The sequence below is a fragment of the Hyperoodon ampullatus genome (assembly GCF_949752795.1).
Source record: "Hyperoodon ampullatus genome assembly, chromosome: 7".
Lineage (NCBI taxonomy): Eukaryota > Metazoa > Chordata > Mammalia > Artiodactyla > Ziphiidae > Hyperoodon > Hyperoodon ampullatus.
The window spans coordinates 103,538,197-103,555,701 of record NC_136920.1 but is presented as its reverse complement, the minus strand read 5'-3'; the positions used below and the strand labels follow the sequence as shown (position 1 = coordinate 103,555,701).

General features: G+C 34.1%; 1 protein-coding gene across 3 annotated transcripts in view; it reads right to left on the bottom strand.

The window, feature by feature from the left end:
• Window positions 1-17,505, bottom strand: part of RDX (radixin) — a 92,259-nt gene that overhangs the window by 17,608 nt on the left and 57,146 nt on the right. For 2 of the 3 annotated variants that reach the window (XM_079708695.1, XM_079708696.1), the window contains 4 exons: window positions 15,860-16,020; window positions 14,310-14,402; window positions 9,961-10,203; window positions 8,830-9,009 (listed from right to left, as the gene is read on the bottom strand). In XM_079708695.1, the coding sequence (XP_079564821.1) occupies window positions 8,845-9,009; window positions 9,961-10,203; window positions 14,310-14,402; window positions 15,860-16,020 (662 nt within the window). In that variant the 3' untranslated portion in view covers window positions 8,830-8,844. Of the gene's footprint in view, window positions 1-8,829; window positions 9,010-9,960; window positions 10,204-14,309; window positions 14,403-15,859; window positions 16,021-17,505 lie in introns of those variants that run through there. The other variant, XM_079708697.1, reaches the window with a different exon arrangement.

Here is a 17,505-nt window from a genome sequence, read left to right as displayed (position 1 = left end):
AATGGCAGCTCTTAAAATCACTAAAGATGGAGATATTAAGAAATAGGTCCAAGAGGGCAGACAACAGAAGCAAGAACTACAATCCTGCAGCCTGTGGAACAAAAACCACATTCACAGAAAGACAGACAAGATGAAAAGGCAGAGGGCTATGTACCAGATGAAGGAACAAGATAAAACCCTAGAAAAACAACTAAATGAAGTGGAGATAGGCAACCTTCCAGAAAAAGAATTCACAATAATGATAGTGAAGATGATCCAGGACCTCAGAAAAAGAATGGAGGCAAAGATCGAGAAGATGCAAGAAATGTTTAACAAAGACCTAGAAAAATTAAAGAACAAACAAACGAGATGAACAAAACTACATGAAATGAAAACTACAGTAGAAGGAATCAATAGCAGAATAACTGAGGCAGAACAGATAAGTGACCTGGAAGACAGAATGGTGGAATTCATGGCTGCGGAACAGAATAAAGAAAAAAGAATGAAAAGAAATGAAGACAGCCTAAGAGACCTCTGGGACAACATTAAACACAACAACATTCGCATTATAGGGGTCCCAGAAGAAGAAGAGAGAAAGGACCCGAGAAAATATTTGAAGAGATTATAGTCAAAAACTTCCCTAATATGGGAAAGGAAATAGCCACCCAAGTTCAGGAAGCGCAGCGAGTCCCATAGAGGATAAATCCAAGGAGAAATATGCCAAGACACATATTAATCAAACTGTCAAAAATTAAACGCAAAGAAATCATATTAAAAGCAGCAAGGCAAAAACAACAAGTAACACACAAGGGAATCCCCATCACGATAACAGCTGATGTCTCAGCAGAAACTCTACAAGCCAGAAGGGAGTGGCATGATATACTTAAAGTGATGAAAGGGAAGAACATACAACCAATATAACTCTACCCGGCAAGGATTTCATTCAGATTCGATGGAGAAACCAAAAGCTTTACAGACAAGCAAAAGCTAAGAGAATTCAGCACCACCAAGCCAGTTCTACAACAAAGGCTAAAGGAACTTCTCTAAGTGGGAAACACAAGAGAAGAAAAGGACCTACAAAAACAAACACAAAACAATTAAGAAAATGGTCATAGGAACATACACATCGATAATTACCTTAAATGTGAATGGATTAAATGCTCCAACCAAAAGACAGAGGCTCACTGAATGGATACAAAAACAAGACCCATATATATGCTGTCTACAAGAGACCAACTTAGGACCCACTACAGACTGAAAGTGAGGGGATGGAAAAAGATATTCCATGCAAGTGGAAATCAAAAGAAAGCTGGAGTAGCAATACTCATATCAGATAAAACAGACATTAAAATAAAGAAGTTACAAGAGACAAGGAAGTGCACTACATAATGATCAAAGGGATCAATCCAAGAAGAAAATATAACAATTACAAATATATATGCACCCAATACAGGAGCACCTCAATACATAAGGCAACTGCTAATAGCTCTAAAAGAGGAAATCAACAGTAACACAGTAATAGTGGGGGACATTAACACCTCACTTACACCAATGGACAGATCATCCAAAATGAAAATAAATAAGGAAACACAAGCTTTAAATGACACAATAGACAAGACAGATTTAATTGATATTTATAGGACATTCCATCCCAAAACAGATTACACTTTCTTCTCAAGTGCACACGGAACATTCTCCAAGATCGATCACATCTTGCATCACAAATCAAGCCTCAGTAAATTTAAGAATTTTGAAATCTTATCAAGCATCTTTCTGACCACAACTCTATGAGATTAGAAATCAATTACACGGAAAAAAACGTAAAAAAACACAAACACATGGAGGCTAAACCATATGTTACTAAATAACCAAGAGATCACTGAAGAAATCAAAGAGGAAATCAAAAAATACCTACAGACAAATGACAATGAAAACACGACCATCCAAAACCTATGGGATGCAGCAAAAGAGGGAAGTTTATAGCTATACAAGTCTACCTCAAGAAATAAGAAAAATCTCAAATGAACAATCTAACATTGCACCTAAAGGAACTAGAGAAAGAAGAACAAACAAAACCCAAAGTTAGCAGAAAGAAAGAAGTCATAAAGATCAGAGCAGAAATAAAAAAATAGAAACAAAGAAAACAATAGCAAAGATCAATAAAACTAAAAGCTGGTTCTTTGAGAAGATAAACAAAATTGATAAACCATTAGCCAGACTCATCAAGAAAAAGAGGGAGAGGACTCAAATCAATAAAATTAGAAACGAAAAAGGAGAAGTTACAACAGACACCGCAGAAATACAAAGCATCCTAAGAGACTACTACAAGCAACTCTATGCCAATAAAATGGACAACCTGGAAGAAATGGACAAATTCGTAGAAAGGTATAACCTTCCAAGACTAAACCAAGAAGAAATAGAAAATATGAACAGACAAATCACAAGCAATGAAATTGAAACTGTGATTAAAAATCTTCCAACAAACAAAAGTCCAGGACCAGATGGCTTCACAGGTGAATTCTATCAAACATCTAGACAAGAGCTAAAGCCCATCCTTCTCAAACTCTACCAAAAATTGCAGAGGAGGGAACACTCCCAAACTCATCCTATGAGGCCACCATCACCCTGATCCCAAAACCAGACAAAGATATTACAAAAAAAGAAAATTACAGACCAATATCACTGATGAATATAGATGCAAATATCCTCAACAAAATACTAGCAAACAGAATCCAACAGCACATTAAAAGGATCACACACCATGATCAAGTGGGATTAATCCCAGGTATATAAGGATTCCTCGATATACGAAAATCAATCAATGTGATACACCATATTAACAAACTGAAGAAAAAACATATGATCATCTCAATAGATAAAGAAAAAGCTTTTGACAATATTCAACACCCATTTATGATAAAAATTCTCCAGAAAGTGGGCATAGAGGAAACCTACCTCAACATAATAAAGGCCATATACGACAAACCCACAGCAAACATCATTCTCAATGGTGAAAAACTGAAATCATTTCCTATAAGATCAGGAACACGACAAGGATGTCCACCTTCACCACTATTATTCAACATAGTTTTGGAAGTCCTAGCCACAGCAATCAGAGAAGAAAAAGAAATAAAAGGAATACAAATTGGAAAAAAAGAAATAAAACTGTCACTGTTTGCAGACGACATGATACTATTATACTTAGAGAATCCTAAAGATGCCAGCAGAAAACTACTAGAGCTAATAAATGAATTTGGCAATGTTGCAGGATACAAAATTAATGCACAGAAATCTCTTGCACTCCTATACACTAGTGATGAAAAATGTGAAAGAGAAATTAAGGAAACACTCCCATTTACCATTGCAACAAAAAGAATAAAATACCTAGGAATAAACCTACCTAGGGAGACAAAAGACCTGTATGCAGAAAACTATAAGACACTGATGAAAGAAAGTAAAGACAATACCAACAGATGGAGAGATATACCATGTTCTTGGATTGGAAGAATCAATATTGTGAAAATGACTATACTACCCAAAGCAATCCAGATTCAATGCAATCCCTATCACATTACCAATGGCATTTTTTACAGAACTAGAACAAAAAATCTTAAAATTTGTATGGAGACACAAAAGACCCTGAATAGCCAAAGCATTCTTGAGGGAAAAAAACGGAGCTGGAGGAATCACACTCCCTGACTACAGACTATACTACAAAGTTACAGTAATCAAGACAATATGGTACTGGCACAAAAACAGAAACACAGATCAATGGAACAAGATGGAAAGCCCAGAGATAAACCCACACACCTATGGTCAACTAGTCTATGACAAAGGAGGCAAGGATATACAGTGGAGAAAAGACAGTCTCTTCAATAAGTGGTGCTGTGAAAACTGGACAGCTACATGTAAAAGAATGAAATTAGAACACTCCCCAACACCATACACAAAAATAAACTCAAAATGGATTAGAGACCTAAATGTAAGACCAGACATTATAAAACTCTTAGAGGAAAACATAGGAAGAACACTCTTTGAGATAAATCACAGCAAGATCTTTTTTGATCCACCTCCTAGAGTAATGGAAATAAAAAATAAATAAATAAACAAATGGGACCTAATAAAACCTCAAAGCTCTTGCACAGCAAAGGAAACCATTAACAAGACGAAAAGACAACCCTCAGAATGGGAGAAAATATTTGCAAACGAATCAACAGACAAAGGATTAATCTCCAAGATATATAAACAGCTCATGTAGCTCAATATTAAAAAAACAAACAACCCAATCCAAAAATGGGCAGAAGAGCTAAATAGACGTTTCTCCTAAGACATACAGATGGCCAGGAAGCACATGAAAAGCTGCTCAACATCACTAATTATTAGAGAAATGCAAATCAAAACTACAATGAGGTATCACCTCACACCAGTTAGAATGGGCATCATCAGAAAATCTACAAACAACAAATGCTGGAGAGGGTGTGGAGAAAAGGAAACCCTCTTGCACTGTTGGTGGGAATGTAAATTGATACAGCCACTATGGAGAACAGTATGGAGGTTCCTTTAAAAACTAAAACTAGGATTACCATATGATCCAGCAATCCCACTACTGGGCATATACCCAGAGAAAACCATAATTCAAGAAGACACATGCACCCCAATGTTCACTGCAGCAATATTTACAATAGCCAGGTCATGGAAGCAACCTAAATGCCCATCGACAGACAAATGGATAAAGAAGATGTGGTACATATATACAATGGAATATTACTCAGCCATAAAAAGGAACACAATTGGGTCATTTGTTGAGACGTGGATGGATCTAGAGACTGTCATACAGAGTGAAGTAAGTCAGAAAGAGAAAAACAAATATCGTATATTAACACATGTATGTGGAACCTAGAAAAATGGTACAGATGAACCGGTTTTCGGAGCAGAAGTTGAGACACAGATATAGAGAACAAACCTATGGACACCAATGTGGGAAAGCCACAGGGGGGTGGGGATTGTGGTGTGGTGAATTGGGCTATTGGGATTGACGTGTATACACAGATGTGTATAAAATTGATGACTAATAAGAACCTGCTGTATAAAAAAATAAAATTAAATTTAAAAAAAATAGGTCCAGTAGGAAAAAAAGGGAATTAAGATTATTTAATTGGAAAGGCCACGGATGGGAAGGTGATAAGTTTTAATACATGAAACACGATCGTGAGCCAAGTTTTCCTTGCGAACAGTGTAGAATGTGAGGAGTCATACTGCCTTGACATTTTATGAAGTTATCGTATCTGCTGAATCACTGTGCTTTTGAAATGTACTAGAATATTGTCATTCTACATGATAAACCACACTAGAATATTTAAGATTATCTCCTAGTTAAGAAAAGAATGAAGTACAGAATAAGAAAAGCTAAAGTTCTGTTCATTTAGAACAAACTTAAAGAGGACTGTCTACCAGTGTAGTTCCATATTTAAATGTTTCCCCTTATTCTTATTAAATATATCTAAGCTTGGGTTCACTAATCAGTTCACTAAATTAATTCTAAAGGCAGTAATTCCTATACTTCAGTTTTAAGTTTTAGATTTTAAAAGACTATTTTCATTATGCATACATAAAATGGGATACTGTGGGGTCTAAAAAATCTTTTATCTTCAATTCTAAAAATATCACCAATCAACAGGTAATAAGAACTGAGACAGAAAGTGATGTGCATTTTTTATTTTTAATCACAGCACTAACATTGGAACTCTTTCCAATGATAACCAGGAGTGAGTTCCAATACAGTGTAAGATATAACTTTCTAAGTGCTAATTCTAGTTCTTAAAAACAGAACTCTAATTAGACATAAAGCAAAATCTATACTACAGAATTCCCTTTTCTTTTCTAAGAGGACCAGAATAAAGAGATCACCACCTGTCTTTGAGAACAGAAATAATAAAGTGACAGCTAAATATTACTATAAACTGAGAAGACAACTGGCTTTTATTATGCTTAGAACAGATTTATCACTTGTTATTTAAGAAGAATAATCTTTATGATAAAAATTAGTAAGAAGCACTTAGTATATATACAGTTCTTTGAAGAACATTAGCATTTTAATGGTGAGATTAATCAAGGACAGTGAAACTGTTTCTTCCTTAGGAAAAGTAAACACTCACTATACAAGAAAAGCAATGACTAGAAATCTTAAATGATTTTCTATTATGAAGAGAGTCAATTTAATTTAATGATTTAACTTTTCCGGAGAATTATCACTATTACTTCCATATCAAAAGAGATATATAATTCGGGGGAATGAGTAAAAGTATGAGAATTCTGAACTTTTTCCTATCCACTTCTTGTTTTTAAGATATAATGATTTATGGATCTAATAGAGATTATAATATTCAGGAAATATATAAGAAATCCATGTTAAATAACAACAGTGAAGCATGAAGACATGAGCTTTTGTCACTTTATTGTTAATCAATGAATGTTATCCAAAATTATAGATGTAACTTAATTGTACAACACAAAATTATGCTAATAGTATAAGCCTGTTGGAATTTACCAAATACTCATTAATATATTTTTACATTGCTATATGAACATGTGCTTCTCAAATGCTAATAATAAAAGTTATAATTGGTTTAATGAAAACCCATATTGCAAATAGTTGTTCCTGTTTAGAAAAATTCACACAGCTTTAAAAATGGATTAAATCCATTTTAATTCTAATCTACAAATAGATTATAAACAGCAAATATAACTGGTAATTTTTCAACACTGATATCAAACTGATGTAGGAATGGTAGTGCACACAATTCAAAATGAAGCAAATTAACAAAAATCCAATAAAAATCCAAGTTTTCACCTATTATGGCAATTGCTTTAATGTTTTGGAAGAGTGAACACATGCTTTAAACCATGAATAGTAGGGCTTATCATCTGTTCCTCTAATGTGCTGCAAGGAGAAATGTCCTCTTCCACAGTGCTTTGAAGCATGTGCACAACCACCATACAACAGTCACTTCAAGGTTAACCAGTTATCTTTTGTCCTACTAAATCCAAAAAATATATTAAATGCAACCTTTCCTTTTCATAATGTCTGCCCAGATTAATCCTTTTAAAGTCAGCAAAATCAAAAAAGCACAGAGATATTTTCAGACACAACTTGAATCTATTGTGCATGAAAAATGTCTAACAAAATGGCAATTTTAATAGATAAATGTAAATTTGAACGCATAATACCAAATGGAAAGTAGCTGAACCACACAGAGAAAACAAGGCTTTCCTTATTTCCAAATCTAAATGTTTTATAATAAAGAAAATGTTAGAACCTGTGAATATTGAACATCTTTCAAACTGGAAAGATTTCTTTGTAAAACATAACTGAAATTAATATAACCTATAAAATTATAATTTCTAAAATAGAACTAACCAAATTTAAGTATTTTTAGTTAGATTGAAAAAAATAAGCACAATGATTTAGAAACCAAATATGCTAAAATGATTATGTAATAATTACATCAAGAAATGAAGGTACAAACATTCATCGTCATATGCTACAAGGGCAATCTCTCTCTCTCAAACACACACACAAACACACACACACACACACACACACACACACACACACTTCCTTAGACATACAACACCCCTCCAGGAAGACAGTATACCAGTGAGCGCTAACAATTTTAATACAAATCAGAGTCCCACAGTTCAGTTCAACAAAAAGGCAGTTAAAATTTAGCACTCTAAGATATTCTGAAGGAAAAGGAAATCTCAAAAATATTCCTTCATGATTGACAGTATCACTATGTATTATAAAACATAGAGCTTACACACTTCACTGTGTTTGAACGACCAGTCATCGCAGGTATAGTAGTGAGGTAGTATTACTGTCCCCTCCTCGGGACTGCTGTTTTCATATGCTGCCCTTCTAGCAAGGTCCAGGGTTTTATTAATGATGATAATCAATTACCAACAAATGTGCTTTTTCTTTTATTAAACATCTGTTTTTCTAAATCAATCTATGAAAGAATCTTTCAGAGACAACTGTTATTTGCAGTAGTGTTTCATCAGTAAACTTTCCTAGGGAACTACTTACTACCTGCTGTCTATACCTTCGTAAGATCAGTGGGCAAAGAAAACCAAATGATGACAGATGAAACACCAATCAATTCAGCTGTCAAAGATGACCATAATTAAGTAAGCAAATAACAAATATCCAATAATGTTATTAAATTGGGATTTAAAAAATTAACCACTAGCTGTACACTACACTATTAAACATTCTAATCCTTTTCATGATTCATAGCCATCTTCTACACAATGATGAAAGACTGTCCACCCTGCCACCTATGCTCATTTTAATCACTGCCAATGATCTGTATAGTGGCAGTGCTATGGTTACAGGGCATACCAAGGTATGAGAAATACACTCTGAGAAAACATGAATGAGAGAGAATGTGGAAATACATGCAGGTAAAATATGCAAGAAGAAAAAACAGTGTCCTACCGAAACACTCATTAAGTCACCACCATCCTTTAAAATGTACAAAGTGCTTAAATCATACATACACATTTGTCAGACATGATAATTAGTGTTAATCTTCAATAGAAAAAAAAAATGGAAAATGAAAAATGTGAAAAAGGAGGTGATGGAACACTGTTCTCCATTCCCTGGCCCAAAAGAAAAAGAAAACCAAGCATGATATCACACTGCCTTAATGTTGAAAAGCTCCCCTTAAATGTCTTTTAGCTACCACAGTCAAACTGGTGTAAGTGCTTTGGCAAGGTGAGATGCATTCCATCACATCTGCAAAGGCCTGCTTTTCTCTGTTGGTGGTTCAGCTTATGAAGAACATGTATGCAAAATAACAGCTCTCACATTGCTTCAAACTCATCAATACGTTGCTTTGTATTGCCTTGCCGAATCTGTCGCAGAGTCTTGTACTTATCACGGCCTGCTTTAACATTCTCAGCATGAAGAACATCATTTTGTGTTTTCTTGGTTTCATCTCTGGCTTGGGCTAATTCTGAACTTAATGCCTATGTTTAAAAAATAAAAAGTATGACCATTATTAACTTTTTTTTTAGATTTTAAAAACCTATGGAAGAGGTTTAAAGACACAAAATACATATATAACAAATCTCTGACTTTTTAGTGTATTAAAATTTCCACTGTGAAATCTTTTTCTTTAAAGTGTTTACGTTTGTTGTACTTTTAGTAATGGTGGGGTGTAGTGGTTAGAGAGGAATACCCATGGCCTTTCATTTCTACACTCTGCAACCGTGATGAGTTTGTGTATTATTCTAAATTTCCTTGAACTTTCTCATCTAATACTTGAAATGACTTACAAAAGGTTCAATATAGCTGTTATTGAATGTTACTGTAAGCTCTAAATTCTACACCATGAGAGCTTTCTCCAAAAGTCTTAATACATTTATTACAACTATCACCCCATTTTCTTTTATTAATATTTAAAGATTTCACAAATTTAAAAATTAGAGAACTGATTCTATTAAGTTCTCTAATAGGTGTAATATTAAAATTTACTATTTTAATCTAATTATGTACATTTAATATACTGACCTTTTGCCATTACAAAATCTCAACAAAAAAATTCAGATTATGTAATGTCATACAAGTAGTCTATTAAATTATCATTTCTTTTTAATGTATACTGTTTAAAAAAGAAATTTGTTTTTTAAACACAGTATTTTATGTTTTACTTTTAACATGGCTCAAGTTATAATTAAATAATAGCTTACTAATTACGGCCTCATTACACAAGGCTAACAAACATCTGGTAACAAGGACATACAACAGAAAAATGAAATAACGTGACTGTAGGCCAAGTACTTACAAACCAATCACAAGGCCAGCTAGAGGTAAAGGCTTCCAAAAATCAAATGTTCCTTTTTTAATAAGTTTGTCTCAACAAATGGGGAAAATGCAAACTATATTTAAATGTGCATACAACTGCAAATTTTAAATACCTGGAGTTGTTTTTTAACACGCTCATTTTTCTGTGTTTCTGTTACACGTTCCTCCTCACTTCTATGGTTCATTACCCCATCATTTGATAATTCAGCACTAGCCTCAGCATTATTCTCATCATGTTCATCATGTTCATTTTCTGTCGGAGGAATGACTGGCGGTGGTGGAGGTGGAGGAGGGGCAGACATCACAGTCTTTAACTCTTCTTTGGTCTTTTCCAAGTCTTCCTGGGCTGCAAAAGCCTGAACATGAAAAATACGTTTATCAGCAACTTACTTTGAAAATTGGTAATTAAAAGAATCAAGTTATCCTGGGACTTCCCTGGCGGTCCAGTGGTTAAGACTTCGCCTTCCAATACAGGAGGTGCGGGTTTGATCCCTGGTCAGGGAGCTAAGATCCCACATGCCTCGCTGCCAAAAAACCAAAACAGAAGCAATATTGTTAACAAATTCAATAAAGACTTTAAAAATGGTCCACATCAAAAAAAAATCAAGTTATTATCCTTTCTTTCTAATATAAACTATATTTCAGGGTAATGAAAACAGGCCCTATTGATAAAAGCTTATTTTTATAGAAGAATGCCAGCAGGTACATGACAGAATTAAAGACACCACTGTGCAAAACCCTAATAAAATTATTAATTCTGGCAAGGATTATCAACTGTTGCTAAAATTGTTATACAAATGGTTGATGAGAAAATGGATATAAGTATAATGCCAAAGAATTCCACATCGAATAGATTACATTTTAGCAACGATAAAATATAACCAGACAATGGAGGAAACAGACTGCTATTACTCTAGTCCAATGATCAATTAAAACAACTAATGGTGGGTTAATCAGATATTAAATGTCTTCTGATATAATACAACAGGAAGTATCCAACATCACCAATTATTTGAGTAATTATATTGTGCTGGTTTGTCTGGAAAAGTACTGCTTTACACTGTTGTCCTGGTGTAATTATTAACAACACCCGCTTTCACTCTCAAAAGTGTTCTAGTTTGGATGATAAATTATCTGAAAGTCTCACCTATGAGGCATCATAGCCAGAAATTTTTAACTTGAATCCTTCAAACTTTTAGGTTTATCTTCCAGCTTACAAGAAATATTGATGATAAAAAGACAAGCTGAATGACACCATAAGAAAGGAATTAGACAAATACAGGAGGAGGGACAATCTGTGGGTCGTTTTAATAAACCAATATCATAAAAAGAAGAACTGTCCTACTTTAAAAGAGACTTAGAGCAAACAGATGCAATGCAAAGTCCTACTCTGGACACTGGCCTGGCAAATTAGCTATAAAAGACTTTTTGGTTCAATTCTGAATATAGTCGGCCCAGAAATAAACCCACACATATATGGTTAATTAATTTACAACAAAGCAGCCAAGAATAGGGGTTGGGGAAAGGACAGTCTCTGCAATAAGTGGTGCTAGGAAAACTAGAGAGCCACATGCAAAAGAATGAAACCGGGCCCCTATCGTACACCATACAGAAAAATCAACTCAAAATGGATCAAAGATTTGAACGTAGGACCTGAAACCATAAAAATTTTGAAGAAAATACACGTAGTAAGCTCCTTGATATAGATCTTGGTGATAAATTTTTGGATTTGACACTGAAAGCAAAAGCAACGAAAGCAAAAATAAACAAGTGGGATTACTTCAAACCAAAAGGCTTCTGAAAGCAAAAAATATATATATCAAAAAAATGAAAATGCAACATACAGAATGGGAGAAAAGATATGGAAATCATGTATCTGATAAGGGGTTAATACTCAAAATTTATAAAGAATTCATACAACCCAACAGAAAAAAAAAACAAAAATCCTAATTCTATTTTAAAAACTGAGCAGATGATATGAAAGGACATTCTTCTAAAGACAACAGAGGGATGGCCAACAGGCACATGGAAAGGTGCTCAACATCACTAATCATCAAGGAAATGCAAATCAAAACCACAATGAGATAACACCTCATACCTGTTAGAATGGCTATTATCAAAAAGACAAGAAATAACAAATGTTGGTAAGGATGTGGAGAAAAGGGACCGCTTGTTCACTTTCACTGGGAATGTAAATTGGTACAGCCACTGTGGAAAACAGTATGAAGATTCCTCCTTAAAAAACTCAAAAATAGAACTACCATATAATCCAGCAATTCTACTTCTGGATATTTATCAAACAAAAACACTAACCTGAAAAGATAAATGCATCCCCCCACGTTCACTGCAGCATTATTTACAATAGCCAAGATACATATGGAAGCACCCTAAATGTCCATCAGTAGATAAACAGATAAAAAAATGTGGTATAAATATTAGTATATAGTGAAATACTATTCCGCTATAAAAAAGGAATTTTTTTTAAGATTTTTTTTTGATGTGGACCATTTTTAAAGTCTTTATTGAATATGTTACAATATTGCTTCTGCTTTTTTATGTTTTAGTTTTTTGGCCCCAAGGCATGTGGGACCTTAGCTCCCCAACCAGGGATTGAATCTGCACCTCCTGCATTGGAAGGCGAAGTCTTAACCACTGGACCACCAGGGAAGTCCCAGGAAATCTTGCCATTTGCAACAACATGGATGGACCTTGAGGGTATCATGCCAAGTGAAATAAGTCAGACAGAGAAAGACAAATTACCAAATGATCTCGCTTATATATGGAATCTAAAAATAAACCAACCAACCAAACAAACAAAAAAACCGAGCTTATGGATACAGAGAACAGACTGATGGTTACCAGAGGTATAAATGAAGAGGAATGGGAGAAGGGAGTTAAAAAGTACAAACTCCCAGCTATAAAATAAATGAGTCATGGGGATATAATGTACAGCATATGGACTACAGTTAATAATACTATATTCTATATTTCAAAGTTGCTAAGAAAGTAAATCTGAAAAGTTTACATAACAAGAAAAAAATTTCTGTAGCTATATATGGTGATGGATGTTAACTACACTTACTGTGATGATCGCTTCACAATAGATACAAATATTGAATCATCATGATGTACACCTAAAAATACGTTATATGTCAATTATATCTAAATGAAAAAATTTTGAATATAGTCTAATATTAGATGAGATGAAAACTGACTAAAACAGAATAGTATGTACAGTATGATCTCACTCTGTATATAGATCCCTATATAAAGGGATATAGATTGTATAGATCCCTATATAAAGGGATCTATACAATTCTAATAAAGAAAGTAGTGTTAAAAAAAGTTGTGCTTTTCCTTTTGTAGAGTTCTATTGATATATACATATATACATAACTCTCAATACCAAAAACTTCCCTATGAAATCCGAAGTGCTACAAAGAAAATTTAAGAGGGAAACAAAACTGCTTTCTGTAATAAGTACATTTTGTCGTAGAAAAATCAGAGAACTATATACCTTTGAGTGTAAAAAATTGTCATTATTATAGTTCCATTTAAGAGTTAAAATTAAAGTTTGAATTAAATTCTCATTATCTTATATTCCCTACCCCTCCAAATAAAGCCTAATTTTTCACTTTTATGCCATTTCAGACACCAATGGTTTCATCTACTTAGGAACTCAGAAATCTCAGTATCATCTTCATTGCATTCTTATAATTCAGCTTTACATCCAGTCATTTGGTTGCCATTCCCCTTTGAGTCTACCACAAAATGTCCTTCAGTAATTCCTGTTCCTCTTTTTTCTCAATGCCACATCCTTAGTGAGTCATTAGCTCTTAAGTAATCCTGCCCACTGTCCCAATCCATCCTTCATGCTGATTACTAAACTGTTTTTATAAAACCATGCTTGATCATGTTACAATCCTGTTTTGAAATCTTCAGAGCCCAACGTCTACAGATATTTCCCAGCATCTTGCCTTAGCAGGGCTGTTATTTAAAGCCTTTCCCAACTTAATTCCCTCTCTAACTTTCTAGCCACAACTCTCAAAATTTCTGAAAACAGACTCTAAGTTTTGCTCACTTACTAGTTGACCTCAAATCTGTCGTGTGCTTTTATACTTGTTATGCTCATTCACTTCCCTCCATCTGGAATGACTTCCTCTTCAGTCCCCATCTTTTCTACCCCCAAATTGAATGTATTATTCAAGAGCTGGCTTAAATTTATAAGGGTTTCCCCAACACCTGCCTCATTCCCTCAGAAATTAAACATTTCTTCTGTGTTCCCAAAGTACTTAGCTTATTATCACTAGATTAGTATTTACTACAGTACATACAAATTCATACAGAGGTACCTCTTCCCCTCTAAATCATGACAGCAACTTATGTTTATCTCTATAAATTCCACATACGGCTGGGTACAAAATAGATGTTCAATAATTTATAGTGATGAACAAATGATTACTTTGTGTTGCCACTCAGTAGCTTCCTCCTCCTTTTTTTTCTTGGCTTCTTCTAGAAGCGCAATCTTGGCAGTGAATTCGGCAAGTTCTGCTGCCTAAAATAAACAAAACAATTACCAATACTAAAAAGTAATATATTTTCAGTCATTTATATTAAGTCAAAAAAGCTTTAATGTACATGGACTGTTTTTTTTTTTTTTTTGGTCATGCCGTGCAGCTTCCGAGATCTTAGTTCCCCGACCAGGGATCAAACCTGTGCCCCCTGCAGTGGAAGCTCAGAGTCCTAACCACTGGACCGCCAGGGAATTCCCACATGGACTGTATTATATGTTTTTCATAGACAGTCTTCTGTTTAAAAAAAGGAACTATTTCTTTAAGAGCATAAATATCTTACTTGTACTAGGTATAATGAGCTAATGAGACAAAGTGAAAAAAATTTTATTATTCTATATACATGTAGTTATTCCTGTTTTCATAGCAGGAACCTAGGAGCTATTTTTTAACTTTCATCAATAAACTATCTGTTAAAGCCTACAGAAGGAAAAAGAATTCTATTTACATAACACTTTATAATTTAAACAGCACTTTGTCAAATAATCTCATTTGATTCCCCAACAATACTATTAGGTGGCATTATTCCTTTTTTCAAAGGGAGGGATCTGAGGCTCAGAAAGACCCAGACACATAGCAAGGAAATGCCTAAACCAATATTTAAATCCCAAATCTTCTAGGTGTCATGCCTACTCCTCATTACTTGCAAGTCCACTAAATACACAAAAAACCCCAATCAATTATGATCTATCTTATAGTTAACCTACGGCTATCTTACAGGGTTTAGAATATACGTAACTGTCAACTTATCTAAAGCAAAACATGCCAGTGATTTATACAAAATCTAAGCAAATCAGAACCTTTTGTTAGCAACAGGCTCCATGTGTCTTTTATGGTTTTATTCTTAGGTTTCCTTTTAAAAGAAGAAATAAACATTTTAGGTTTATTTCCACACTTTGTTATTTCCACACTTGTCTCTTTGGTTTGCTTTCCAGAAGGTATAATATACTTAATTTTACAAAGGTGTTTTTTTTTTTTTTAAGTTTCCATTATTTGAACTTATTTTATTATTTTATTGGTACTCATTGGCAAACAAAATTTTACTGTTGATTTTGGATACATTACAACACACTTTTGGTAGTGGCTGCACAATACTGATCATTTATTTACTGTACTAAATACTGCAACCTCCAAATTGTCTATTTTTACACTGGTATTTCATTTGTGATGATGGGTATTCCTCTGTCTGAATACAGAAAATGGTCCATGTGGTCTATGGTTTTCATAATTGTTATTCTACTTACTGCTTTAAAATACATTCGAATAAAAAGATATAAGTTCCTTGCAGTGAGTGCACACATCCCACAGTGAGGGGATTTGAAAACATAATTAACCAACACCTTTGTGCTCAGAGAATAAACACTCTGAAATTGCAGGACCGATTTCGTCCATGCTTTTGTCTGAATTTTTCTTTTCCCCTAACAGAACCCAGGTTCCCTACCAGCTGCTCCTGATTCTTCATCTGGTCGGCAGCCTGTTTTGCTATAGCAGATTTGGCCTCTTCAGCAGCTCGACGCTCCTTTTCAAGCCTTTCTGCTTCTTCTTTTGCTCGTTTTCGTTCCTGGTCCAGTTCTAGAGCTTTTCGAGTCTGTTCTTCTAGTTCTGTCAAATATATGTATCCCCCAAAACAATGATTAATTCTAATTTTCTCATTATCAAAAGAAGTCAAAATAGTAGCAAGGAATCTAATCTGTACAGTTTCTTAAAACTAGCACATACGCAAATGAACATTACCTCGTTTTAACTTGGCAAAAGCCTAATAACTTTTAAAACTCTATTACACAATTCAAAAATGCAAAGAAATGAAAATTCTCTGTAATTCAAGTTATGTCATAAAGCTAGAAGCACATCCTTTATTTTATTTTTTAAAAATACTCTCCAAAAGGGAACCCTCCTACACTGTTGGTGGGACTGTAAGTTGGTACAGCCACTAGGGGGAACAGTATGGAGGTTCCTTAAAAAACTAAAAATAGAACTACTATATGACCCAGCAATCCCACTCCTGGGGATATACCCAGAGAAAACCATAATTCAAAAAGATACATTACCCCAATGTTCATTGCAGCACTATTTACAACAGCCAGGACATGGAAGCAACCTAAGTGTCCACTGACAGATGAATGGTAAAGATGTGATACCTATATACAATGGAATATACAATGGTACCTATATACTCAGCCATAAAAGAGAACAAAATAATGCCATTTGCAGCAACAGGGATGGACCTAGAGCTTGTCATACTGAGTGAAGTAAGTCAGACAGAGAAAGACAAATATCATATGATATTGCTTATATGTGGAATCTAAAAAAAGGTACAAATGAACTTATTTACAAAACAGAAGCAGAGTCACAGATGTAGAAAACAAACTTATGTTTACCAGGGGATTGGGGGGAGCGGGGAGAAGGGATAAACTGGGAGATTGGGACTGACACATACACAATACTATATATTAAATAGATAACTAATAAGAACCTGCTGTATAGCACAGGGACCTCTACTCAATATTCTGTAATAGCCTATATGGGAAAAGAATCTAAAAAAAAAAGAGGGGATATATGTATATGTATAACTGATTCGCTTTGCTGAACACGTGAAACTAATACAACATTGTAAATCAACTATACACCAATGAAAATTTTTAAAAAAACCTCTCTCTGAAGTTTTGACCTAAACAAACTGCCATCTGTTTCAAAAGTCTATAAAATAACACTTTAAAACTTAAATAAGTTTTTACTTACCTAAACTAAGTATTAGATAAGTAAACCCAAGACATTAAGACTGAAAACAATACTTACTGACTAAAAGAGGAATTTTGATATGAATTATATGAATTACTGAAAATTTTCAGTTATTAGTACATATCCATTCCTCAAGCATGAAGACAAGTAAGTAATATTTGGAGATAAATGAGGTGAATTTTAATCCATAAGTGTACAGATCATAAAGTTAATTCTCCTTTCTTATTCTAATGAGTTGAGAAAGGAAAATATTACTAGCACAAAGCCAAAAGATTTGAAATCAATTTGAAAGTACTAATTTTAAATATTATTCTGACAATCTTTGTTCAATAGCAAGGACATTTGTGA